The 24,717-nt window shown below is 59.9% G+C and overlaps 8 protein-coding genes across 8 annotated transcripts; 3 read left to right on the forward strand and 5 right to left on the reverse strand.

Annotated features, from left to right (window-relative positions):
• On the forward strand, nucleotides 1-2,373 carry GGTG_01884 (sorcin). The gene is made up of 4 exons (XM_009219655.1): nucleotides 1-552; nucleotides 649-667; nucleotides 745-1,036; nucleotides 1,125-2,373. The coding sequence occupies exons 1-4, from the start codon at nucleotides 512-514 to the stop codon at nucleotides 1,586-1,588; spliced, it is 816 nt and encodes a 271-aa protein (XP_009217919.1). The 5' UTR covers nucleotides 1-511; the 3' UTR covers nucleotides 1,589-2,373.
• GGTG_01885 (hypothetical protein) lies at nucleotides 1,763-5,714 on the reverse strand. The gene is made up of 2 exons (XM_009219656.1): nucleotides 5,323-5,714; nucleotides 1,763-5,139 (listed from the first exon to the last, which is right to left on the reverse strand). Exon 2 carries the CDS (start codon nucleotides 3,902-3,904, stop codon nucleotides 2,360-2,362), a length of 1,545 nt encoding a protein of 514 aa, XP_009217920.1. The 5' UTR covers nucleotides 3,905-5,139; nucleotides 5,323-5,714; the 3' UTR covers nucleotides 1,763-2,359.
• Nucleotides 5,715-7,521: 1,807 nt separating this feature from the next.
• GGTG_01886 (hypothetical protein) lies at nucleotides 7,522-10,812 on the forward strand. The gene is made up of 3 exons (XM_009219657.1): nucleotides 7,522-8,255; nucleotides 8,563-8,931; nucleotides 9,015-10,812. The coding sequence occupies exons 1-3, from the start codon at nucleotides 8,142-8,144 to the stop codon at nucleotides 9,978-9,980; spliced, it is 1,449 nt and encodes a 482-aa protein (XP_009217921.1). The 5' UTR covers nucleotides 7,522-8,141; the 3' UTR covers nucleotides 9,981-10,812.
• A 373-nt stretch (nucleotides 10,813-11,185) lies between these two features.
• On the reverse strand, nucleotides 11,186-13,034 carry GGTG_01887 (golgi apparatus membrane protein TVP23). Its single transcript, XM_009219658.1, has 4 exons — nucleotides 12,332-13,034; nucleotides 12,186-12,231; nucleotides 11,816-12,099; nucleotides 11,186-11,703 (listed from the first exon to the last, which is right to left on the reverse strand). Exons 1-4 carry the CDS (start codon nucleotides 12,429-12,431, stop codon nucleotides 11,549-11,551), a joined length of 585 nt encoding a protein of 194 aa, XP_009217922.1. The 5' UTR covers nucleotides 12,432-13,034; the 3' UTR covers nucleotides 11,186-11,548.
• On the forward strand, nucleotides 13,021-14,956 carry GGTG_01888 (citrate lyase subunit beta). Its single transcript, XM_009219659.1, has 2 exons — nucleotides 13,021-13,376; nucleotides 13,432-14,956. Exons 1-2 carry the CDS (start codon nucleotides 13,337-13,339, stop codon nucleotides 14,484-14,486), a joined length of 1,095 nt encoding a protein of 364 aa, XP_009217923.1. The 5' UTR covers nucleotides 13,021-13,336; the 3' UTR covers nucleotides 14,487-14,956.
• Nucleotides 14,718-16,816, reverse strand: GGTG_01889 (hypothetical protein). The gene is made up of 2 exons (XM_009219660.1): nucleotides 15,952-16,816; nucleotides 14,718-15,894 (listed from the first exon to the last, which is right to left on the reverse strand). Exons 1-2 carry the CDS (start codon nucleotides 16,373-16,375, stop codon nucleotides 14,930-14,932), a joined length of 1,389 nt encoding a protein of 462 aa, XP_009217924.1. The 5' UTR covers nucleotides 16,376-16,816; the 3' UTR covers nucleotides 14,718-14,929.
• A 2,929-nt stretch (nucleotides 16,817-19,745) lies between these two features.
• On the reverse strand, nucleotides 19,746-23,920 carry GGTG_01890 (transmembrane and coiled-coil domain-containing protein 4; the record flags this gene model as incomplete). The annotated part of the gene is made up of 2 exons (XM_009219661.1): nucleotides 19,746-21,364; nucleotides 21,460-23,920. 2 exons carry the CDS (start codon nucleotides 23,918-23,920, stop codon nucleotides 19,746-19,748), a joined length of 4,080 nt encoding a protein of 1,359 aa, XP_009217925.1.
• Nucleotides 23,921-24,476: 556 nt separating this feature from the next.
• GGTG_01891 (hypothetical protein) lies at nucleotides 24,477-24,656 on the reverse strand (the record flags this gene model as incomplete). Its single annotated transcript, XM_009219662.1, has 1 exon — nucleotides 24,477-24,656. The coding sequence occupies one exon, from the start codon at nucleotides 24,654-24,656 to the stop codon at nucleotides 24,477-24,479; it is 180 nt and encodes a 59-aa protein (XP_009217926.1).
• Between the last annotated feature and the right edge of the window lie 61 nt (nucleotides 24,657-24,717).

Raw genomic sequence — 24,717 nt, forward strand, 5'->3', positions numbered from 1 at the left:
GGCAAGATTACACCTAGTTACCTCTGGCCGACTCCGTGCTGTTGATTCAGTCGACCGTCTTCGAGAGTCCTCTCCACGGCAGCCGCAATGGACGGAACACGGCCGTCAGCGCTGCCCCGCAATCGTGGACCCTGGTTACAATGTTTCGGTCCTCGAGACATAAAATCCTGCCGCATCAGCTCGGACTCACCCGCAGCCTTAAAACATGCTACCTGTTCCAAGTGACTTGCTTCTCTTGCCTGCCTGGTCACCAAGAAAAGGGAGAATTGCGGCTGAGTGTTAGCCCCTTTCTTACTCGTTCTTTCGAGAAGAGTCCCTCGCGCGCCCAACCCATTGCCGAGTTAAAAGGATCGAGCGCCCTCTTTTTAAACCCATAATAAGCACCTCCCCGCCATTGCTGCCCACCCACCGAGACACCGCCGTCAACACACACCCCCACCTCCTGGCGACAGCCTCCAAAAAAAAACAACCCAACACACATCCATAGCGCTCTGAATATCACCGTACAAAAATGGCGTACAACAGACCGTACAACCCGGACGAGCTCCCCAGGTGAGACGACACAGTCGCGCGGGCCGAGTTGGGGCGCAATTATCCAACCATCCAGACGACCACGTGCTAATTTTTGGTGCGCCTTGTCGCTGCCAGATTCGCCGAGCCGGACCAAGTAAGTCGCAACGCGAAGCCGCCTCAGCCTGAGCGAGCACCACACTAACAGCGTCCTCTTTTTCTCCCAACCGTCAGAAGCCCAAGTCTCCCTCACCCAACCCGCAGCCCGCAACGTCGCGCTACGAGAGCAAGCCGCCCCCGCCCCGGCCCGACTCGAGGCCATCCGGGCCCGACCCGCGCTATGGCGGCGGCAGCGGAAGCTATGGCCCAGGCCCAGGCCCGAGCCCGCCGCCCACGGGAAGGCCGCCGCCTCAGCACCAGATCCGCTCGCCCATCTCCAGCCGCCCGCCCCCCAGCCCCGCCCCCGCCGAGAACCAGGGCGCCGACCCGACCCTGAGGCCGCTGTTTAGGGCCGTCGACAAGAGTGGTGAGTTGATGGCTCTGTTCTGTCTCTCCTTGCCGCCACCCCCCGCCGTCTCCAACGCGCTCGTCCTAACGCTCTCCCTCAACAACAGGCACCGGCCAGCTCTCAGAGAAAGAGCTCTCGACCGCGCTCGTCAACGGCGACTGGAGCCATTTCGACCCGCACACGGTGCGCATGATGATCCGCATGTTCGACAGCGACCGGTCCGGCACCATCGGCTTCGACGAGTTCTGCGGGCTCTGGTCCTTCCTGGCCAGCTGGCGCGCCCTGTTCGACCGCTTCGACGCGGACCGGTCGGGCAACATCTCGCTCGACGAGTTCCGCAACGCCCTCGTCGCCTTCCGCTACCGCCTCTCGGACCGCTTCACCGAGCTGCTCTTCCGCACCTACGACAAGCGCGGCGATGGCGTCATGAGCTTCGACCTCTTCGTCCAGAGCTGCATCTCGCTCAAGCGCATGACTGACGTCTTCAAGCGCTACGACGACGACCGCGACGGCTACATCACCCTGAGCTTCGAGGACTTTTTGACCGAGATCCTGAAGCAGCTTAGATAGAGACAAGGCTCGCCATGTGCACGCACACGTCTGGAAATGGGCGTGCTGGGCTAGGCAGCTCGACCAGCGAGGCGGGCGAGTCGGGTTCACCTACCTGACAGGGTAATTGTATTTTTAGTCCTAAGTGTTGGTTCTTTTTTTTTCGCATTGAGAAGTCTCTTTTTTTTTTTTTTCCCCCGGCTGGCATTAGCGGTTTCTTTGCTTCGTCGGCAAAAGATCTCGGCCACGCAAGATACATTGAGCCTTTCGCTACCTAGACGTCTAACACATCGGGAGGAAGAGAGGCAGAGAGGAAGGTTAAAGACTGAAGGGATACCCCGTCCCCTGCGCTTATTCGACACCATCCTTTCTACAGAGGGTAACATTGCTGGTGAATTTCAAGCATGAAGAAAGGTCTGGCGCTTTCGCATGTTTCGCGCCCCGCGAGAGTAAAAAAAAACATGCTTGTAGGATCCAACCTTTCATGCCCTGTGCAGAGGGTCTTGTTCGAATTCTCAAGTGGTATCATCTAGACCCGAAATCCGGGAGTCACACACTGTTCGCTATACATAAAAGCCCCTGGTTGCGGGGGGAATCCTGAACGCCAAAGGAAAAGCAAGAAGAGGAAGAATGTCTAACCTAAAAGTGGCAAAGGAGAGGAAGAAGAGAACGAAGCGTGCCGAAAGAAAAGTGGGAGAATACAAAGATGTATGGTGAAAAAGATAAAACAGAAGAAGGGGTACCGTAGAATCTCAATGCTCCATAAGTGTGCCACAGCTCGCTCCGTCATGCTCAACGGGTGCCCAACCCGTCCAAGCCTGCATCGCCAACACCGACGACGGGTGCCGCCTCGGGATTCAATGTCAGGCAGCCAAGGCCGGGGGTGCAGCACGACGTCGGTTCAGCCGGCTCCTCCAGGAGCGGCGGCTGCGGCGGCGGCGCGGCCTCGGCGTTCCAAACGCCGTCGTTGCTGATGACGACCTGCTCGCCGATGCCGAGCGCCAGCACCTCGGTGGGCCTCGCCCTCGTGCTGACATCGCTGCCCGCGACGGAGAGCCGGCTGCTGGCCGCGTCGCTGCCGCCAGCGCCCCCATCCGCGTCGGCATGCGCAAGCGCATCTCCACCACCGCCGCTATCATCGTCGGCGGCGGCCTCGACAATGTTCTCGCGGCGGTAGCGCTTCGTCTTGAGTAGGGCCGTCGCGATGCCGCGCAGCTCCTTCTCGCCGTCGTGGGCCGAGACCCAGGCACGGGCGCGCAGGGCCGTGGCCGTCTCGAGGCCGGCGGGCGCGCCCAGCAAGATGTTGCCGCCGAGCCACCAGGGGTTGCTGACGGCGTCGAAGCAGTGCAGCAGCGCCGTCAGCGGGAGCGCGCCCTCGGGCGCGAGGTGGCCCGTGACGTACGACGAGAGCGAGGCCGTCGAGATGCCGTGCGGTGAGTACAGGAGCGACAGGGACCGCGGGGGCGCCGAGCCCGTCGAGAGCAGGGACAGCTGCCGCGAGAGGCGGAGCGAGGACGCCGAGCGCGAAGACCGCAGCGACCGCAACGAGAGGCCCGGCGACGTCGGCGTCGGTGGCAGGGCCGGGTGGCGCGGATCCCGGCCCGCGCCGGACTGCTGGCGCGGCTGCGAGATCATGTAGGACCGGGTCGACCTCGGGGTCTCGGGCGGCGTAAGGATTGAAGAGACGGTCGGAGCAGGGCTGGCGGAGCGAGGGAAGAGGAGGCTCCTCTTGAAGGACGCGCCCGACGGCTGAGGAGGCAACGAGGACAGAGACGAGGCCGGAGGGCGGTACGTGATGCCAACGGCGCTGTGGAGCCCGGATATGTCGCGGCGTTGGGGGATGAAAGCTACCGTCACCTCGCCCGGTTCACCGCCGGCCAGCAAGGGCGGCACGGGTATCCTGACGACGGACTGCCTGGCCGAAAAGCTCGAGTCTCCCCATTTGGGTATGGTCCGGATCTTCTCGCGGTCAAAGTACTTCCAGGACTTGATGACGCGGGCCGCGGCCGGCTCGGCTAGGATCAGGGTCTTGGTGCCGGTTGCGGGCAGCTGGCGGAGGGTTGCCTCGTTACAATGGTCCGTCTTGTGCTGCGATATGACGACGAGGTCCGGCTCGGGAAGCTCCTGGAGGGACGCAACGCAGGCCGGATTCTTGTGCCTCGATATGGAGATCTTAGAGTGGAACACGGTCGAGGGCCCGGTGATCCACGGATCTATGAGGATGCGGAAGGGCGACGCATCGATGATGGCGGGGTCGCGCGGCCCCGGCGCGAGGATAGGCTCGAAGGAGAGGAGAAACGAAGCATCACCATTGAGATGCTTGATGGTCAGGGCCATGGCCGGCTGATACCCGCGGCAGACCGACGGTTGAGGCAAGTGGCCGAGTTACTAGACTCGAGGGGGTATATCCATGGTTTTCCCATGCACCTGGCTTGGGGATACTGTGTCTGGGGATGCGCCTGGGAAAGGCAGTCTCCCGGCGCAGCGTCGCGGCACAATCTGGAAGGTCAATGTGGCCGCCGGGCCTTTAATAGTGTTCGTGGCTGGATGCCCAGAGCCAGAGTGGGCGGGCGGACGATCGCTAGAGAGGGGCAGGGGACGGACGTCGTGGAAAGACAAGACGGGATGGATCAGCGTTCAGATCAGAGTTTGCAAGGGCTTGTATTCCAGAAGAGCAAGTCGAGACGGCATACTATAGCGCCAGGCAAGCTAAGCCAAGGGTGCGAAGGGGCACGCGAGAGAAGTGTTTTGAAACCCGCGACGGCGTGGAGAGGCAAAAGCTGGGCTCGAACTAAATTCCCCCGCAGGGCTGATTTCCGAAAGGCCATGTAGCCGAGAGTCCCCGTCGCCGGACTATTGGATTTGACATTTGGACATTTGGGACCTTGTCCGAGCCGGGGCAATGGTGGTGTCCGATAATGCGGAAGAACAGTCCAGGGAAGGAAAAAAGCAAGCAGGCGAGAACGAAATAAGCATTGGGCCGTCGGTGTCTCCTCCGCCTAGTCACATCGGTTGGCGGCCCCTTTTTTTCAGGACGGCACCAACTGAAAACAAAAAACAGCACACTTTAAAAAATGTAGCCAATCATTGGCCACAAATGCCGGGAGCAGCCAATCAGACCAGAGACATTTACCCCACTTTACTTGCTTCTTTCAGTTGGGTGGACGGGTTGGGTTTCCCGTCGCATCTGCCGATTTGTGCCTGGAGAGTCCCTAGCTCGAAACATGCATGCAGGCAGGTCGAGGCGAATTGACGGCTGAGAGGAGCCAGGGGTTGATCGAGCGGCGATTGGCCCCATCGGCCTCTGCGAACCCAGGTCAGACACGCCAGCCCGTGCCCCGGCTTTGCCATGGGACCGCCCCTCGAGGGGCGAAAATCGAGCCAGGCCAAGAGTTTCGCAATCCTGCTCAGTGGTGGAAGTCCAGCCGGGCCACGCAAGCACGCGACTGACGGCAAGCCATGGGGTGCCCCAGACTGTGATGGCACGCTACTCTCAGATAAAAATAGCAGACTGTCGAGGTGTGCCAAACGTTTCGACGCTGAGAAATCGAGTTTCTAGGGCCTTGGGTTTCCTAGATGGATCAGGATCAGCCTTGGCTGCTTCACCTGTCTGCTGTGTTGGGAAGGGGAGACAGCGACGCGAGCCAAGCCAGAAAGAGCGAGGGCCTGGTATCGGTCACGACAATTCCAAGAACAGCGTTGCAGCCGCCGAATGCTGCCTCAAATACAGGGCACGCTGCTCGGTGGAGGCTCACATATAGGGAACCAGGTAAGAATAAGATGGGGCCGGCAAAACGACGGCAGTGAATGCGAAGCAGGAGTCGTCGAGAGGTGCTAGACGCGGGCTGCTTGGAAACGCGGAGGGCGAAACCCTTTGTAGGAATGGAAAATAAATAAAGAAACAGCACGAAGGAACCGCTATCAAAGGGACGAAAACAGACGGGGAAGCCAGCGGAATGAGGGCTGGCAAGAGGGAGTGGGGTACGGACAGGGAATAAAGAGCATCTTCGGGTGCCGCGTGGTGAGAGCCCTTCTTTATCCGCTGCCGTGCGTTGATGGGTTTCTGGGGCTTGTCCCAGTGCAACTATAAGGCCCCACCAGCCTGGGCACCCCGCTTTATTGCCTCAGCTCTCGAGTCCCGTCCAGCAGCACCACCTGAGTCGACGTTTCAATTTCAATCAAGGCGGGAGGCGACAACTTTATCCGTTTGGATTGACCCATCGGCCAGCTGGGCTCTGCAAGCCACCACAACAGGCTGGCCCTTTCACACCGCAGGTTTAAACACCAGCCATGTCATACGACTGGCGATAACTCATCAGTACATGTGGCCTGCCTTGGCAGCGCTGTGGGCGAGCTGGCAGCCCTGGTTGAGTTGGGAATCTCCGGCAGGCAAACGTCGATATTCCAACGGCTGTCCGAAATCAGTCGTCTGGTTGGTCCACCCCACGGTTCTGCATTTTACTGCCAAGATAGATTTACGATAGGTTGCATCTGTGACTGCAGCTGGCGGGAGTTGTACTGTCCGGCAACAGAGGGCATCTCCAAACCTATCCTCGGCGCACGCCCAGAGCTTGCTCATCTGGTCTCGGTCACCCCACTGCTGGACTACCTTATTAGGAGAAGCTGGCAGCTGACTGGGTGTGCCTCTTACTAGCTAGGCACCTACCTAGGCAGTGCCCACCTAGGTAGGTGCTATTTGCAGTCAAGTGCGCCAACAGCGCGTGTCCGTACTTTCTCGCACTTGCGCCTGGCACGAGGCATCATATCAGGGGATGAAAGAAACGAACTGAGTTGTCAGGTTCAGGCGCCAGCAATGAGTGACACTAAACACTGGGACAACCCGACATTCTCTGCGGTAGCCCTGGCGCTGCGGACCCTCCCTGCACGAGCTCCTGCGTGAACCCTGGCTGGCCCAGAGGCGGTGACATGTGGGAGTACATTCGGCAGTCTCACCACCTGCGAACCCATGACTGCTGCGAGAGGGCGGTCAGATTGATTTTCGCCCTCATCGGAACCGCGCAGCGACTCGATTGAATGGCCAGGGAGGGACCCGTCGGAACTCGTCCATGTGGGATGCTGGACTGTCTTGGAGTCGGCCGACTCTTTCGATGGGGGAAACCGATGCGCGTCCCGAGTCTTGGTGCGCCCAGATGGCAATCGAGCGACAAGGCCGGGCTGGGTTGCGGGAGGAAGCATATTTCCCTGGGTGCGGAGGCCACCTACCAAGGCATGGAGCCTATCTGGGTGCATGACGTGATCGGGTCGTTCCCGAACCAGCGCTGTCGTGTCTACCGAGCCATCAATTTGCTCCTCGACTCTTCAGGGCAGTCAGGGTGTCAGGTTATTGCTCCCTTTGTCATGGGCGACATTGCCTCTGGTTCATGGCTGGAATGGTCGGCTTTTTCCAGCTAGCTGCCTTGTCGTCACGGCTCAAAGGGTCCACGATCTATTGTGAAGCCACCCCACCCCCCTTTGCATACATGCGCAAAGTACATACTGGTACCCGTCTCACCCATGCGCTCGCTACGTCAGGCAGGCGCAGCCAGAAGCGGGGTGGAGCGCTTCCGTCACCTTGGCCGGTTCCATCGACCAAGCAGGACCCGGGGCTCAAACGACAGGCCGGAAAGGAGGGGAAGCTTGTGGTGCGTGAGGAACGGCTGCTTGTATTCTGCTGCTATTCGCCCGGCCTGCACAAACAGCTCCTATCAGCAGTTGCTGTTTTCGGACGCGTGTGACCTCCACCCGCTGCGAGACTCCCAGTGACTCGGCGGGTACCTCAGGTACCTCTGCCCCCAAGCCACCACCCCAAGCCACCCAAAGCTAGCCCTGACTCTCTGGCGTAGCCCCTGGGAGCTCCCCTGGGAAGCTGAAATGCACAAAGTGGCGCCTTTGTACCACTACCTCATGACCACATGAACCCCGGCTGATCCCTCGATTCCACGACCCCAGTGCAGGTGCAGTGCTCCACCCACCCGCCCTGCTGCCTCCTGCTTGCTCATCCCCAGCCCAGCCAGCACCTGCACCACCGCCAGGCACGCCGTCGCTGTTCTCCCGTCTCGTCCCTTCAACCTCTGCTGTCAGCAGCCACCCGGGCCATGGGAGCTGCTGGAGTGCCGTACTGCCGTCTCGAGTCTCCTCATGTGCTTGATCGAGTTGCCGCCACCTACCGCCTCAACTCGCTGCCACCCACATTCTTCGAAACGCCTCTTGTAACACCTCCCTGGGGGAAGCTCTGAGCTCCTTCCTCACAACCAACCTAAACGCCTGCCCCCGACAGCTCCAAACCCGCCGCAGTGCTCTGCCTGTCTCCAACCTTGAGCGCCTGTTTCTCCCCCAAAGCTCCAGTTCTCGTCGCATTGAATTGATGCGACAGCTTCGGCCAACCTCTCGGCCACCTCATATCCATCGCACAACCCGCAACCCGCAGGCACGCTGCCGCCGCAATTGAAGCGGCCTCGCAGCCCGCAATCCAAGAGTACCATCCTTATCGACAGCTTTATCGTCCAACCTCCCCGCCGCAATCTCTCGGCCCAGCGTCCAACCCCTCGATTCCGCATCGCATGGTGGGGTCAAGATGCCGCCCCGATCATCATTGACGTCGTCGTTCTCCGTAACCGACTCCAACAACGAGGTCGTCTGTCCGCTGCGCAACCAAGATGGCTCCAGCTGTCGCAAGCGGTGCATCGGCGTAAGTCGTTACCTGCCCATGTCCTGCGCCGTTCCTTTTTGCATCTCCTGCTGCCCCTGGCGATGTCGAATGGCCGCTCTCCGAGTCGGTCCAGTCGGTGCTGCCGATCGACGTTACGTTGGCCATCCGCCTTGAGGAACATGCCTCGGGGGTCCATCCCAGATCTGCGCGCGTTCGAGAACCCAGATATTGGACAGCAACAAACAAATGGCAGCTTTGCTGCTACGGCGCTGAGGCTGGACCTAGGCTCTCAATTGAGAAACCCCTGCTGACGACTGCCTGTCATTCATCCTTTCCTGGCTTACAGGAGAAGAGGTATCGCTCCATGCAGGAGCATATCCGCCGAGCGCATCCCGAGCATTACATCTCCAAGCTCCCTGCCACAGAGGAAAGCTTCCATCTCATGATCAACACACCACCTAGCGAGCGACCGCCACCGAACGCTGCACCAGGCCCTCGCCCACCGGCAATTGACCATCTGAAACCCGGCTACCCCCACGACCGACAACATGGTTTTCGTCGAGACGATAACACAAGCGCCCCGGCCACCCCTCGGAACCCCGACGATTATCCTCCAGTTACCCAGATGCTCCCGGCAGCTAGCAGCGCCGCGGCCGCCTTGGCGCAGCTCCACAGCCACCCCAGTCTGGAGCCCGATTGGGAAACAGGAGATGCTGTACGTATTAATCAAAGTTGCTATGTTGTCTGACCAATTCTCTGGACCACTAACACGGAGTGCTTTTTCTCGCCACTCTCCAGGGCTGGCACTCTGATACAGAAAAGGGAAGAATGACGAGGGCTTCGATCGAGCTTCCTCCCATTCACTTGCCCAGTGTTGGAATCACAAGCGAGCCCTTTGGCGGGTTGGGTGGTGCTAGTCGACAGAGGGACATACTGCCATCAATTCTGTCAACATCTCCTCCGGGGCGATCCTCGACGCTCCCGCCTCTGCAGCGGCCGCTTGGCCCCACCCGCCCGCGGAAGCAGTCGGTCACTAAAAGAGGCAGGGAAGCCCATCACAAAAAGCAGAGGTCGAGGGGCACGGCGGCGGACTGGCTCCGTCGTATCCAGAACGATCCGAGCAACCACATTGTCGGCGGGCTGGGGCCGGGTGATCGCCTTAGACCCGGAGATCCGTTCAGCAAGGCAAAGTCGGCCGAGCCGACAGCCGACTACGGAAAACGATGGGAAGACCTGATCGACGCCGCAGCATCCGCCACAGAAGACATTGACGAGGACAGGACGCCTGTAGGTCCACGCAGCCCCTATCTGATCGACCCGGCCCTGACTTATCAGGTACCTCAATCCCCTATATCCGTCCACCGCGCGTCCCTGCCCCCCCTTACCCAGCAGCCCTTCCCGAACCAGGCCAGCTACCAGGCCTCGCCCCTGCAGCAGGCCCTGACTCCTCCCTCCTACATCCAGGAGGTGCCCGATCCTTTCCCTTCTGTCGAGAGCGGCGAGAGCGGCGATAACTTCCACATGGAGTCGCGCGGCCTCTCGGACTCGTCCCCGAGCTACTCGTCGCAAAACACCCAGATATACTGCGCCGCTTGCCAGGGCGTCTCGCTACTCAAGGAGTCGTATGCGTGCACCGAATGCATATCGGGTCTCTGCCCGGCCTGCGTGGAGGTTTTGATGAGCGAGCAGGGTGCTAGGAGGAAATGTCCCCGGTGCGCCACTATCGGTGGTCGCTTCAAGCCCTTCCAACTCGACATAAGGTGAAAAGGGAAGGGCATTTCAGGGAGGAGTAAAGATTTTGGTGGGAGCGTCACACCGCATATCACATCTCCAAGTGGATGAAGATTCGGCGCATTCTCTGCCTTCTTGCTTTTCTGTTGCTTCTTATCTTCTTTTCGCCCTTTTCTATTTCTCACATCTTTTCCATCCTCTTCTGGCCTCCTCCTCTATTCGACTTCGTCCCGAAGGGCCCTCTCTACTATCTATTTTACCTGGCGAGGTTTGCACAACCCGCGATTCCATCCCCACGGATCATCACAAGACCGGCGCACGGGAAGGACGGATTGCACATTATCACTTTTTTATTGCCACAGCATAGGGTTTCTGGGATTTGTCCGACGCAAGCCTGGTTCATTCGGCTTCACGTTTTTCCTTTTCTATCTACTATATGGGTTCTACTGCGGGTTCTATTTTCGGCGTTTTGTCTTTTCCCCAGAGTCACACAGATGGCATCTACACTCCGCTTCGTTACTCGCACATAGCAGCATGACTGTTGCGATGCCCTTTTACTCCCGACCTTCGAGTCCTTTGTTTCCTATCATCACGACGACCTCTCACTTTGTATTCAGCGGTTCCAGACAGAACATGGGACACCGTCATCATTTGACACGCTCGGCGGGTTGATCTGATGCAGCTTGGGTTGGCTTACTTGGTTCTTGTCTTTGGCTTTGAGGCCGAGTTCAAGGTCTAGAAACGAGATACATTCAATGATTTCAAGAGATTTCCCGGTATTTTCTGGTCCTAGTACGGTCCAGTCCCTCGGCACCTCAGCCCGTTAAAATTGACGCCCATACCCTCCATTCCTCGGCGGTAGGCTGGTCTTGGGTCTTTGCTGAAGCTCGACAAGAGGCAAAGGGCTGGAGGGTTAGAGGGATGCGATCACTTGTGGAGGGTGGCTGCCCTTCTGCAAATACGAGTATATATGGGGTAGATCTGCGAGGCTGGTAACGGCAACCGAGTCTCACTCTACCTGGACGCTATTCTGCAAGCCTACTTTCTTCCTTTCCCCCCATGTCGAGCAGCATGTGGTTGTAACAGAAGCCAGTCTGTGGGAGAGACACCACGATCGTTCCGTTTGCCTGTGTTCGTACTCACGCCCATGATGATGGTGTCCTCTTCTGGCATCACTACCGATGCAAAAACAGCCACGTCGTTCGGCAACACAACGAGCATCGGTTTGGGCTTGAGAGTTGGGATGGTGAGGGAGCCGCAATTTTAGATATTTTGGACTTTTTTGGCCCCAAAAAAAACCCTGTCCTACCAGTTTTTTTTTTACCGCTAATAGATTGGTAAAACAATAGCCATGGGGAACACATGGAAGAAACGAAAGCGGGGGAAGGGCAAGAAAGCAAAAGGTCAATGCCAAGTTACGGTAGAATACAGTGATAGACCCTGATTGTAACCAAAAATAACAAGGAGATTCGATGATTTGTTTTTGTGTACATATTCTTTTCCGCCACTCATCGAGACACACGTGGAGCCAACGATAGCAGCGTGCTGCAACTTTGCCCCCTTTCTTCGCGCAAACATCAAGCGAAGTGAAGGTACCGGTATCACCTTGAGAAGAACCTGCCGACCATGCCGGTGGCGATGCTGGTGGCGATATTGCCGGTCGAGAAGGCGCTGCCGGCGATGTTGGAGGCCTGACTGAACTTGTCGCAGCGGGAGAAGGCGAGCGAGTTTGTGATGGTGAGGACGAGCGCGATGGCTTTTTTTTCAGGGGGACGGTCGCTGTCAGCAATTGGTTCATATGATGGTACGGAAGGGGGGAACGAGTAGGCAGAGCCAAAAAAAATTAAAAATTGAGAAAAGCGCCTCACCGACGAGTGGCAGCCAGATGAACTTGAACCGGATCACGGCCAAGACGGCTAGGGCGACCCAGAGCAAGGGCTGGGCGTAGATGGCAAGCCAGAAGAAGCGGCTGTCGGTCGGGTTGATGATCTTGGTGCCGGGCTCGCTGCTCTCAAAGACCCAGTGCGACTCGCCCGATTGCGGGTCGACCTCGTTCCACCAGCGCAGGCCCACGAGGCGGCGGCCGGCGACGTTCTTGAGGTAGTAGAAGTCGGCGGCGAGGAGGAGGATGGTGATGATGAAGATCATGACCCTGGGATGGGGGGAGGGCCCTGTCAGGATCGAGACATGCCTCAGGTTGGGAGTGGGGAGGGAGGGGGCCTGGAGTCGCTTGCTCACATGTTATCGGTAAATAAGAGGCCGAACAGGTACACGAGCAGACTTGCTATCGTCAGACGTTAGTCTACCGCCCCATTGGGAAGGGGGAGGAGGGAGGGCGTGCGGGGTGGAAGGGGAGGGAGGGGGGTCCGACGACGCAGGCGTACCGACTCGAAAGGCCAGGAAGGTCAGGAGCGTGATGGGGTGCGAGCTCAGCTTCCAGCTCAGGGAGCCTGGCGCGGGTTGCTGCTGCTGTGCCTCCATCATGGCGGGCGGTGGTGTCGTGTGCGCCGTCGGGCGTTGACTCTGTGGCCGAGGTTTATGATGCGCCGTTGGCGGGAGCCTGCTCGTCTTGCCGGGGCGCGTGCTGCGGCGGCGGCGGCGGGCCGGGGGGGGCGGGCAGCGAGCTTGGTGGGAGGAAACCGGGGCGCGGAGCTGGGGCTTCCAATCGACAGAAGGCCGTATTGCGCGCCCTCTTTCGATGAGTGTGTTTTGGCCGCGGCGAGGAGGTTTTGTCGGGCAGGTATCGACAACGTTGGGGGAGGGTTGGGGTTGGATCGTGGTGGTGCGTCGTGGCCGCGGTCGTCGCAGAGTTGTGTCCTTCTTGGTGGTGGGTGCTGTGCCGATCGAGCTGGGTGAGGCTTATGCCGCGTGTCATCACCAATCCAAAGGTTCCAGCTGTGGCGCAAGCATTACCGGGACCTGTGATGTCCGAGTGTGGCACCTTCTGGTGGGCACAGTGGACCCCTGCTGCGTTGCCCCAAGCTCACGGCTCCACCAACCGCAATCCAATGACGCGAGCCTATCTGGGCCCGCTTATCGAGAGGGGGCAGACCCTTGCTTTCCAGGCCTGCAATGCTTCCGCCCTTTTCCTGACAACCAAAGGTATTGAAGGTATGTCTGCTGCTGGGCAGACGGAAACTTGAAGCTAGGGCTCATCCACGAGACGAGTTAAGCGTGCTCGCTACTCGTCGTTTCCCCTCTGAGCGAACACCTCCAATAAGCATCCATTCACAGAGTCTGGTGGCCATATTAGTCTCAAAACTTTCGGTTCCTCAATGGTCTACCCCTGAGCGCCTACTTGCTAGTGGGAGATATAGACGTTTAGGTCTCCAAGTCGAATTCTCATCACAGGACAGACGGAACCTGTCGGTCAAACCCCGCCGTATATCATGGCTTCCTCCCAGCTACTCCGGCGGGCCATCTTCTATGGTAAATGCGCCTGACGCAAGCTCTTGAGGGGGGCGCTTCATCTAACGCGGTCTAGTCCCGGCCTCGTCGCCCCGCATGATCCAAAAGTCCCTCAGCTACGAGAGCGACAATGTGACGTACGACCTCGAGGACTCGGTCGTCGACGGCAGGAAGTCGGAAGCCAGACAGGCCCTGGCCCAACACCTCGGCTCCCTCCGCCGCCATCAGGGGGGCCAGCCGAGGGAGATAGCGGTGCGGACGAACCCGAGGGCGACCACGCACGGGATGCGTGACATACTCGAGATGACCAAGCTCCCCGCCGTCGACGCCATCCTGCTGCCCAAGGTCGACGGGCCCGAGACGGTGCGGGCCGCGGCGGAGATGATCGCCAGCTGCGACGTGGAGCGCCGGATCGCCTGGGAGGAGGCCCGGTACCAGGCGCAGCGGCAGCGGCAGGAGCCCAAAGTCCTGGGCGGCGGGCCGGGCTACCGCCCCGTGACGCTGATGGCGCTCATCGAGTCGGCGCGCGCCGTCGAAAATCTCGGCGACATCTGCCGCGCCGGCGTCGTCGACGACGACGACGACGGCCGGCCGGGCGCGCTGTCGGGCATCGTGTTTGGCGCCGAGGACTTTGCGCGCGACCTGGGCGCCGAGCGCACGCCGTCGCTCGGCGAGTTCGTGTACGCGCGCTCGCGCATGGTGACGGCCGCGCGCGCCCACGGCGTCCCCAGCGTCGTCGACCTGGTCTGCACCCAGCTGGACCGGGCCCCGCCCCCACCGCCCGACACGGCCACGGCCACGGCCACAACAAGGACGAGGCTGGAGGAGGAGTGCGAGAACGGCCGGAGCATGGGCTTCAACGGGAAGCAGGTCATCCACCCGTCGCAGCTGGCGACGGTGCACCGCGTCTTCGGCGTGCCCGCGGCCGCGGCTGCCTGGGCCGTCCGCGTCGTGGCGGCCAGCGCCGTGGCCGAGCGGGAGGGCCTGGGCGCCTGGGTGCTGGACGGGGAGGTCGTGGACGCGCCCGTCGTCCGGAGGGCGCGGGCGCTCGTCGAGAGGGCCAGGCGGGTCGGGTACGACGTCGACGCCATGCTTGAGGCTAACGAGGACGTGCGGCCCGACGCAAAGTGATGGGACGGATGAGGACCGCCTGCGTAGAAGCTTGTTGTTGCCACAAAGCGGTTCCCTGCCAGGGCTTCCCCTGCTCGTCCCATGTTCCATGTTTGAAGTTTCGCAGACTCGCAGCCTATACCAACGTCGTCTGTCGCTTGGTGGCCATGAGCAAGCGAACGAGTCAAATCACAGGCAATAACATCGAAACAGAGACTGCGAACATATCAACACAAGCAACACAAGAACAAGAACACAATGTATTCCCTTGAGTCCCGGCGAGGAAACGAACGGTTGAAGCGCTATGAGCCACAAAACAACCCCACAAACAGTCAGGGCCAGAACCAGGCTTCATTAAATACAATACAAACTCCTTTCTCCATATACAGCCCAAGAAGAAGGAGAAGAAAATGAACAAGAAAGGATGAAGGCTTTGACCTTGGCTGAGCGGGGAAAAGACGCAACTATTTTGTTGTCACTCCGCGCGCCTGCTCGATGGCAACGTCCAGCTGGCGCTCCTCCTCCTCGAGGCGGGCAATCTCGTCGGCCGTCATGTTGTCCTCGATGAGATGCGCGTACCGCCCAGACATGCCCGTGTCGGAGCGCGGCGGGAGCCCATCCTCGCCGATGGCGGGGGGTGGCGCGGACGCCGGGAAGGCGGCGGAGGAGCGGTCGGCGGTGGACCTCGAGTTGGCCGAGGCGGCCCGGGCGACGGGCGCGGCGATGACCGGCGGGGGAGCGTTGGCCGTCGCCGTCGGGTTGTCGCTGTAGGGCTGGTAGTCGCCCGCCGTCTCCCCCGCGCCCGCGGCCAGGGTGCTGTCGCGGTGGGTCCTGTCTTCCGAGTAGGGCGACCGCGGGCTCTCGGCGACGATGGCGTTGGCCTCCTTCTCCGCCACGAGATCTCCCGACCTTGTGGACCCGCCGTTGTAGCCGAGGCCTGCCTTCCCTGCCTTGTTCTGACGCCGGCGACGCACAAAGAACCATACCAGAGCAGTCCCAATCAGCAGGGCGCCAAGGACAGCGCCAACAGCTATCCCTGCGATCGCGCCGGTGGAAATGCCGCTATCGGCTGACAGCGAAGCTGTGCCATTCGGCAGAGCACCTCCTGTTGTTGCAGACGTGGTGGGTTTTGAAGGGTCGACACCCGTACCCCCGCCGCCCCCATTGGAGAAGAATAGACCCTGTTGCTTCTCAAAAGCATCATTGTTTTGGCTCAAAGCCTCGTTGGCCAGGCCAAACCTTGCCGCGTTGCTATTCTGCCGCGTTTTAATCTTTCCTGTCGTATCTAGCTCCGGAGAGTTGGTGCTGGGAACCTCCAAGCTGAGGTCGAAAAATAGCTCAGGTGGAGTCTGCTCTATGCTGCGAGAGAGGCTCGTGGCAAGTTTGGCCGCGTCAATGATAGTTACGGTGCCAGACACATTTCGGGCCTCTAAACACCCGAGTTAGCCAAGTGATTCTCGGCGCATGTGGATTTCTTTGACCTTACCAGGGTCCCAGGATAGTTCTTTCAACTTCATTCTGTAGATCCCATCCACCGGCAAGCCGTCTGGCGGCTCTGACAAAATCGGCCCGGAAAATTCGGTCCCACTCATCGGCGGGCGCCCTTGCATCGGTGAAAAAATCGGCCCGTTGTATTTGACGTCGGGGTATACTAGGCTGACCTGGGCAAGCGGAACAGTGGGTTCCCCTCGGTGAATAGTTATGGTCACCTTTTTCGCATGGCCAACCCTCGATGGGTTTTGCCGTGTGTAGCTGTACTTGAACTCCAACCCCCTAGAGTCGGTGCGGTAGAGTTTGTCTTGAATAGGGATGTTGCTATTCGGTTCTGTGAAGAGGAAGGACTCGGCCTGGGCGGTGGCGATCAAGCCTGCTCCGAGGAGGGCCAACCCCAACGAGCACAATCGCATCATGGTCTGTCTCCCGGCTGTGGTTCTGAGTGCTGGTTGTTGTCGAAGACGTCAGAGCGTCATAGCAATGGGGTTCGGGTGCGGTATGGTCGAGTCGGCGACACCTGGGCGAGAAGCGATCGATATTCCCTGCCTCTAATGTCCGGTGCCGTCCGGACAAGCGGTTCCGCCCAAACGGTCCCTCGCAAACGGGCTCGCCCGAGCTATTGTCTGGCGTCAGGCAGCAAGTGTTGGATGTCGGGCCAGATGATGAACGAAGGGGAAAAAAACCCCCGCGCTTTGGTGATGAGTTCGTCACTTCAAGCCGAAAAGGCTTTGGAGGGTCGAGATGAACGTCGACGGCCACGCTCGCGGTAGCGAGGGAGATGACGGGGAAAAAGAATAGCGGGACAAAAAGCCGAAGGAAGGATGCATGCAGAAGGAGAGATGGGTGGAGGGGACTGGTGGACTGGGGGGCTCAGACCAGATTGGCTGTTAGTGCCAACGATGGTTGCTTACGGCTGAGATGGATGGGTCTCTAGCGGGGGGGGGGGGGGGGTCTGTTGGTTCAGCGCCCAGGAAAGCCGCTGCACCCACGCAGATCCATTGGACTGTTCGTTCCACGGCCGCATCCTCTGATGTTGCCCATTGTCGCAGCCGAGATGGGGCAAGCCAATTCACCCTTCGTGCCCAGGGGACCCAGCTGAGCCAGCCTATCATGGCCGCTGCGCCACCCCGGCTTTGTTCAGTGGCCGGCCCCTTGTCACACGCACACGCACACACACTCTCTCTCTTCCTCTCTTCCTCTCTTGGCAGCCTTCCCGCAGCTGCGTTTCCATCCCCCCGCTTAGGAAGTGCGAGAGAGAGAGCCCGAGATTATTTTAGGCCTTGTCAGCAGTAGCCAAGGGTTCACCTTCTCATCCCCCCAATCACATCAGCCCTGCGTTGACCCGCGCCAGGCCCAGGCATGAAGAACAGGGGTCCCGAAGGATGCCCGGAAGAAACGACGTCGATTCTTCTTCTCTCACAACTCACATCCTCTTTCTGTCTCTTTCGGCAGACCCGCACGCCCGCTTTGCTTGGCGGCGGATCGCTCGTCGGGGCCGCATGATGGCCCCGGCCAGCTCAGGGCTGAGCCACCAAAAAGCTGCAGTGGTCTCCCCGCTGGTCAGCTTTTGAGTAGCGTGCACCTGGAAAGAAGGCATTTGCTGGTCCGGGTGCCATGGGGCGTTGTCTAGACTGGGTCACCGGCGCGATACGTTTTTTTCTTTGTGTTCTCGCCTCTTTGCTTGCGTGGCAACCCACGCGCACACACACACACACACACACACACACACACACATTTTTACACGCCAGTTGTCGATTCGATAAAAGGCAAACTGCACCGAGACATGGTTGCCTGCCACCCAATCCAAGCGGCAAGAACGACGGACATGAGCAAGCACACACGCACCACACGGTGGGCACAGCCTGCAGCGGGCCACACGCGGACCCTGGCGGGGCCGTCGCTGTGATTGGCCCAAGCATGTCGTGCCTTGCCAAAAGCGGGAAGACGGAAAAGAGGTGGGGCAGTAAGACGGATGGGGCCAGCACACACATCCACACCTCAAACGGGGGCTGAGCTATTTTTCTCCCTCTCTTCTCTTTCTTTGCGTGAACTTGTCTCGGCCGACATCATGCCGTTTTTGCTCAGTCCTTACCTCCGTCGTTTGATCTTCCCGTGTGCCCTCATGGTTCCTTTGCTCCTAGGCAAGGCTGTGCGATGAAACGGAGAGAGGGGCAAAGGCAAAATAAATACCCCCGTATGCAGGGCATAACGCCTCCTTGTTGGTCAGCTGCAGACTTTTGGCGCAGCCACCAGGAATCCTCCACTCACCGCTGCTGATCCCATCCCTTATCCCTTGCCCTGCTCCCTGGCTTAGCGCGCAGCAGTAGCAGCAGCAGCAGCAGCAGCACAATTCGGTGACGGGGGGCACAGAGCGAAACGGCCCCCGATGGCTGGCTGACAAGACAGCCGGAAAATCTCACCCACACGGCAAAAATCGCACACTGGACGGAACACGCAGCACCCACCACGCATGTAGCTGCTGACCCCCGCCTCAAAGTGAAACATTCGGGCCGCGGCACAGCAGCAAGGCGGTAACGGCGACAGATATGGCGAGGGCCTGGGCAGAAAGCCGGCTGGGAGAAAGCCGGCGCTTCAGAAGCGCACGCGGTCGTCCATCACAGCAGCGCGACTCTGGCCTCCCATCCAGCGCGTAAAGTGGCCGTTGTGCGGGGTTCTGTCTCGTCTTTACCTGTATCGATCGATAGGTAGGTATCATGGTAGGCAGTCTCAAGGCTAGAGCCCAGTCAGCTCAGCCTCGCCAGCTGTGCCATGTCATCGTGACTGCCGAGCCCGCATCGGGCTTCCAGCTGCTGACATGTCTGCTCATCCTGTACTTCTGTGCTGTGCAAGCAGGAAACCTGGCACTTGTCACTTTGGTCACGCAGCCCGGTCCGTCAGCCGCGGCATCTTCAACAGCTACCGTGAAGTCAGGCCCGGCTGGTTACGGCGCGAACTAGGCGCTCTCGTCACATGACCATCGTTGCAGGGCAGTCATGGCAAGCCTCTCAAAAGTACGACGTGGATCGCCATGCGCCAAGTCCGTAATGGCGCTGCCTATCTGAGCAGATAGAGGTACCTGCGGACTAACGGTGTAGTATTCCACCCCGCGTGGCTGTGCAGCTGGCAGCGCCGCTGCTGCACCAAATACAGCACACACATTATCCAGAAGCTGGTCTGCAGCTTACATGCATCTAGTGGGATCTCCGCCTTGGCACTTTACAGTCGACCCGACTTGACTCCCCCGTCCCCGCCGCACCGCGATCCTCTTCTGTGCGATGCCGGCCACCCGGCACATGAGATGCTCGTTGCATTCTCTGAATCCTTGGATCCTGCGGCACTGGTCACTTCACATGCCGCTGATCGCCCCCCCCCTCGTTCAAACCACTCGCTCTGTATTCTGTATTGCTGTGGCACTGTGGCTTCTTAGATAAGGCGGTCAACCGTAAATCACAGCCCGCACGCGGGCGCGGGCGGCAAGGGGTGGTTGATGGGCTATTTCGGTCCATCTTCTCCATTGGGAACTACCGGCCTCCGGCCCCCGGAGGTGTGATTATGTTGCTTCTCCAAGAGCACGCTGCGGCTGCAGCCAAGCAGCCCTGGTCAATATTGGTTCCTGGCATATAGCGTTTAGTTCCTATGCAATGTCACCAGAATTATGTAACTTCTAAGCTCTGCCGCGTGAAAGGATACACATCGAGTGGAGTGGCCGAATGCCTTACAGCTAGGCAGGGTTTGGGGCAGTATGTGTTCTGTATTTTTTTTCTTCGTCTTTAGGTTTTGGCTTGGCTATGCAAAAGTCATGGATATCTCCTTCTCCTGCCCGAACTCGGGGTCGTCGAAATCATCATCTAGGTTGGCCCACGGGTTCGACTGCCCAATGTTTGGCATCGTTTGCGACGTCGTGATTGCCGGTCGCGACCCGGCCAGCCCCCGTGCTTCGCCCGCGCTCGGCACAGCGCTTGTGGGCGATACGCCCGATGACACTGACAAGCCCGTGGGCGACACCACTTTCTCCACAGGGGTTGCCTTGTACGTATCTTTCGGCGGAGCCGCTGGCGGGAACAACCACGACGACGACGCTGGCGGCTCGTCAAACGACGTGTCAAACGTCATCTGTATCTCGTCGCCGCCGCCATCATCAAACCCGTCATCAAACGAGAGGTTCCCACCGCCACCCCCAATGCCGGGGACTGCCTTGTGGTAGCTCGGCGACCGGTAGCCTCCCCCAACGCCGTTGCCGCCGTACGCTGCCGACTCGGACGGCTTGTACTCGTACGGTGATCGCGTCTCGAATGAGCTGCGGTAGGTGGTCGTCACCTCTGTGCTCTGCGTTTCGCCCGGATTCTCGCGTGGTGATCGCGGGAACGCAGGCGAAGCCACAGGCCGTGCCGTTATCGGCGTCAGTCCGCTGGGGGTTTCGTCGCCCGCCATCGGGCTCACGCTCAGCTTGATGGGCGGCAATGCCGACGGTAACTCCTTGGCAGCCAGCAGCTGGTCTGGTTTTTCCTTCTGCTCCTCGGCCTCCTTGGCCAACTCGGCCCGGATGGCATCCACGTCGAACAGAACGCCGTGGTTGTTGCCGTCCTTGTCCTCCGTCCTGCTGATCGTCGCTCCGGTCCCTCCAGCAGCCCCTCCGGCGGCGGCGGACTTGGAAGCATCCTCGTAAATCTCCCACTCCTTCTTCTTGTTCTTCTTCTTGCGCCCAAACGAGAGCCATCCCCCCTTGCTGGACTTGCCCTCGTTTTCTAGTTCTTTCCGAGCCTCCTCGATCTCATTGATGAGCTCGCGCTGCCGCGACGCGTGGTTCTCCGGGTCCGGGTCCTCGATTTCTGTAAACTCGTCGCTGTCCACGAGCCAGCCGCACTCGCGCAGGAGTCGCGGCATCTTGGCTCGGTAGTCCATGTGGCCCTCCACGAACTGGGACACATCCATGTTCTCCAGCATCGGAACCTCTTCGATGGGAGCCAGTCCGCCCACACGCCGGATGCCGCCGTTGGTTAATCTGAACAGGTAGCCCAGAATCCAGTCGTTGCGGTTGTACGCATTCACGAAGCGCCCAGAAACCACCGACCGGGCGCGCAGGTAATCATCTCGCTTCACGACAACAGGCGACCCGAACAGGTACACATTCTGCACCACGCCCAGACCGCCTTTGCGAGCGAGCTCGAGAAGGCACGAGAAGATGACGCGGGAGCCCAGGGAATACCCGACCAGCGTCACCGGCCGCGTGCCGAGGTTGCGGTCGATCAGTGAGTCGGCAAGGATCAAGCCTGCCGACCAGGCTCGGTCCAGCGAGACGGCCCAGGGGTTGTCAATCAGGTAGGAAAGCTTAGTGAGGACCACCGGTACCGTCAAGGCGGCCATGAGCGCCGTAAGGAAGGTGCTGGCCAAAACCTGCTGGAGGCCTTGCGTGAGGGCCTTCGAACGAAGGGCCGGTTAGCTTTAGGTTACGCTTCGGTACAAGATTAACGCACAGAAAAGTGCAGGGGTTAGAAGAGACTTGCCTCGGTTGCCAGGATGTTGATGGTGTCTCCCATGCTCCGGAGCATCTCGGGCTCCCACAACACCGAGTATATGTCACCCATGGCCGAATCGACTGTGCTGAAGGGCAGACGGACGTCATCGACCTTGCCCGTCATCCATCCCGAAACTGTGACGATGAGGTTCACACGCTTGTTGTTGTGCAGGGGCCGGTACTCAAAAGTCTTGACCGAGCCCGTGCGGCGGTTTGCGGCGCGGACGCCGATGATGCTGCCCGAAGTGGCCGCGCTTGTGGCGATGATAGCCGTCCCGCCGGCGCCCACCAGGAAGCCCGTGCCACTCGAGACGCCGATGGCGCCGAAGCCGGCCACAAGACCCGCGCCAATGACGGGGGCCAGCAAGCCCGCAGACAGGCCGATGACTAGGCCACCGCCCACTGTAGCGAGGCCCATCATGACGTACCGGCGCTTGAGTGCAAGTTTGCGGCGTGTGTCCATGTGCTCGTCCTCGTTCCAGTTCTCCTTCTCGGCCTGCTGCTGCATTTCAAGCGCGTCCGTCACCTTTTTCTCGAATCGGCATATCTCCAGCCAGCTGATCTCCAGGCTCTTGCCCACTCTTTCTAGAAGGGCCCTGGATCTCGCGTCGTAGACCGAGTCGGCGATCAGCACCAGGAACAGGTCGCATAGGACCGTCCATCGGAGATCAATGTCAATCTTGGCCGAGTGCGTCATCTGACTTGGCATCTGCACCCCGGGCATCTCATCTACCGTATGTGCCTCGTACGGGAGTGGAGGGGCTGCCGCCTCCTCCTCATCAGGCTGCTGGCCGGCCTTATTGCTGCCACCCTTAGTGACGGCTCTAATAGAGGACGCTGAAGAAGAGCGGCTGTGTCCCTTGGCCGGCCCCTCTGGTGCCAGCGAGTCTGGGGCAGGCGTCGTTTCCCGAGTAGATGTGCGAGATTCCGTCTCCCCGGCCATGGGATTCGACACCCTGGAGTTGGCCATCAGAACTGGGGTCAGATCAGCAGGCTGGACGCCGTGGGCACTGAGCTGCTCGATCATGATCTGCTCGTCGGTAGTAATCTCCATGTGGGCATACAGGCGGATCATCATCTTCTGGGACCACATCTTCATGGCCTCGGCAGCAAGCTGGATTTCCTTGCGCGAATTTTTGGTGCGCGCCATGTCCTCAAACTCCTTGGTCATGGCAGACACCTCGAGGCGCGTGAGCCCGACGTAGGCGATGCGCTGCCCCTCGGTCAGCAGATCCTTGGTGGCCTGCAGCTGGGACACGGCGTCCCGTGCTTCCTCCTCGTCCTGGAGACTGTTTCCGGAACCCTTGAAGAGGTAGTTTGTGTTTTCGTCCATGCTCGTTGCCGACTCAGCATCGTCATCCACCAGCACTTTGGTGTAGCCCTTGCCAGCGCCGCCAAGCCCGCCGTAGCCGTACTTCTCCGTCTCGTCCTCGGCCTCGTTGAATTCCTTGGCAACAAGTCTGTTGTCGTCGTCGTAAATATCATAAGCCGCGTATGACGGCATTTCTTGCCATCCGCCATCTTCGTCCAGTGTCGCCTCTTCCTTCTTGGTGACTAGTGCCTGGTGGGAGAATTCAGACAGTTGTGTCGGGTCCGCCGCGCTGGTGGTACTTGCTTGTCGGCCGTGCTTGAAGCTACGCATACTAGCGGCACTTGCTGCACGGCTGCGGCTGACGGAGCTGGCGATGCTTGTTGCCCGGCTGCGGCTGGCTGCATGTGGTTTCGACTTGTCCTTATCACCGGCTGTCACCGACTCCTTTGCATTTGTGTCGCCGTTTTGGTCTTCTTTTCCCCCCTCCTTGCCACCCGGCTTCCGGGAGGCCACCGGTGCGGTCGGTGTCCTCTCTGCGGGGTCCTCGGTCAAGACCGACGCAATACCAGGGGCAAGCCTCGGGACAACTGGGGTCATGGAGTCTCCCCCCACACTTCGGAGGCTCTGAACCGACGCAGCCCGCGACATAGGTCTGGAGGCGGCAGAGTCGAAGTCTTCCTCGCCGCTATCGGAGTCGGGCACGTCGATTTGGTGATGTGAGATGCTCGACGACCGTGACCTGCGGCCGCGCAGCGAGGTGGTCGACGGCATTCTCCTGTGCGAATGGGTCGACTTGGCTGAAGAGCGGCTGGCGCTCCTGGTCCGTAGGCTCACGCTCCATTTCCTCCCAGCCCGCTCTCCAGCGTCCGGGGTGTCTGCGGGCAAGTCGGTGTGGCTAGCAGGGGGCGGTAGGGACTTCTTGATGGGCAGACCAAAGTCGTCGTACTCAACTCCGTCTCCGGGCCCCGCCGTCGTGGTAGCGGGTGCGGGTGCTGCGGCCTGCTGCGGGCGAGGTGATGCTGGGTTCGGGCTAGCATCATTGGGGTTGGGCTTGGTCTGTGGCGGCCGCACTGCGTCACTGGCGGCATCGCTGTTGCCAGGGGGTCTAACACTCCCCGCGTCTGGATCGTTCATTTCTCCTTCAAAGGCGGGCGGTCGCGGCAGAGAGTCGGTTTATTCGAGAGCAAGTGATCCGGTCGTGTGCCGATGATCGGTTCGGGCCTTGACAGTCGTGACACCAAGATTAGGGGGTTGTTGGCGGGGGCTTTTGGTGTTGTGGTTTCGAGACTTGGAGAGTGGCGGTCGGTGCAAACTCACTTTGTGTGGTGCTTCTTTGTTCGCTCCTGGTATATTACCCCCAAAAGCTGTACAGCGTTTCGGCCATTCCCCCGGCCTCGGTCAGGAACTTCGGGGGCAGGGTAGTGATGCAAAACCGGAAGGTAACAGTGGTGTCGGCCGTGGTTGTTGGGGCCGTTAGATAGAGACGCGACACAATCGCGGAGGGTCGGGTATCGGCTAGGCTCGAGGGTGGTTATCTGGCGGAGCGCCGGTGTTCGCCAGTGTGTTCGCTAAGGGCCTGCCAAGTGCAGAAGCGGTGCAGAAGCGGTGCAGAAGCGGTGCCGGGCGGATGACCTGAGGACGGGTCCGATCCCACGTCGTGCGGGTTTGGTTTGATGTTGGGGAAACGAGATTACTGTGTCTGGCTAGTGACTGCTTCGTGTCCACTGCCCCACCTGAATGTTGACTTCATGACCTGGACGAAACCCCTACCCCAGGCGGCTTGAGCGAGGCACTGGGGATTAGCGTTGCTGAATTGGGGCGCAGCATTGACACTGACTGCAGCACACTCAGCGCTGCCCGGGCTGAGCATTGCTGGAGCATTGCAGCCAGGGCCCGATACGCGGGAGGAGCGACGCACCCAAATCAGGGTG

Source organism: Gaeumannomyces tritici (assembly GCF_000145635.1).
Source record: "Gaeumannomyces tritici R3-111a-1 unplaced genomic scaffold supercont2.1, whole genome shotgun sequence".
NCBI classification, from domain to species: domain Eukaryota; kingdom Fungi; phylum Ascomycota; class Sordariomycetes; order Magnaporthales; family Magnaporthaceae; genus Gaeumannomyces; species Gaeumannomyces tritici.

Coding starts and splice junctions, on each gene's coding strand:
- GGTG_01884 (XM_009219655.1), top strand. CDS start 512: ATGGCGTACAACAGACCGTACAACCCGGACGAGCTCCCCAG. Junction 1,037..1,124: donor TAGGGCCGTCGACAAGAGTG/GTGAGTTGATGG, acceptor CCTCAACAACAG/GCACCGGCCAGCTCTCAGAG.
- GGTG_01885 (XM_009219656.1), bottom strand. CDS start 3,904: ATGGCCCTGACCATCAAGCATCTCAATGGTGATGCTTCGTTTCTCCTC.
- GGTG_01886 (XM_009219657.1), top strand. CDS start 8,142: ATGCCGCCCCGATCATCATTGACGTCGTCGTTCTCCGTAACCGACTCC. Junction 8,256..8,562: donor GTCGCAAGCGGTGCATCGGC/GTAAGTCGTTAC, acceptor CCTGGCTTACAG/GAGAAGAGGTATCGCTCCAT. Junction 8,932..9,014: donor ATTGGGAAACAGGAGATGCT/GTACGTATTAAT, acceptor GCCACTCTCCAG/GGCTGGCACTCTGATACAGA.
- GGTG_01887 (XM_009219658.1), bottom strand. CDS start 12,431: ATGATGGAGGCACAGCAGCAGCAACCCGCGCCAGGCTCCCTGAGCTGG. Junction 12,232..12,331: donor CTTCCTGGCCTTTCGAGTCG/GTACGCCTGCGT, acceptor GTCTGACGATAG/CAAGTCTGCTCGTGTACCTG. Junction 12,100..12,185: donor CTCTTATTTACCGATAACAT/GTGAGCAAGCGA, acceptor CCCCCATCCCAG/GGTCATGATCTTCATCATCA.
- GGTG_01888 (XM_009219659.1), top strand. CDS start 13,337: ATGGCTTCCTCCCAGCTACTCCGGCGGGCCATCTTCTATG. Junction 13,377..13,431: donor CCGGCGGGCCATCTTCTATG/GTAAATGCGCCT, acceptor AACGCGGTCTAG/TCCCGGCCTCGTCGCCCCGC.
- GGTG_01889 (XM_009219660.1), bottom strand. CDS start 16,375: ATGATGCGATTGTGCTCGTTGGGGTTGGCCCTCCTCGGAGCAGGCTTG. Junction 15,895..15,951: donor AGAACTATCCTGGGACCCTG/GTAAGGTCAAAG, acceptor TCGGGTGTTTAG/AGGCCCGAAATGTGTCTGGC.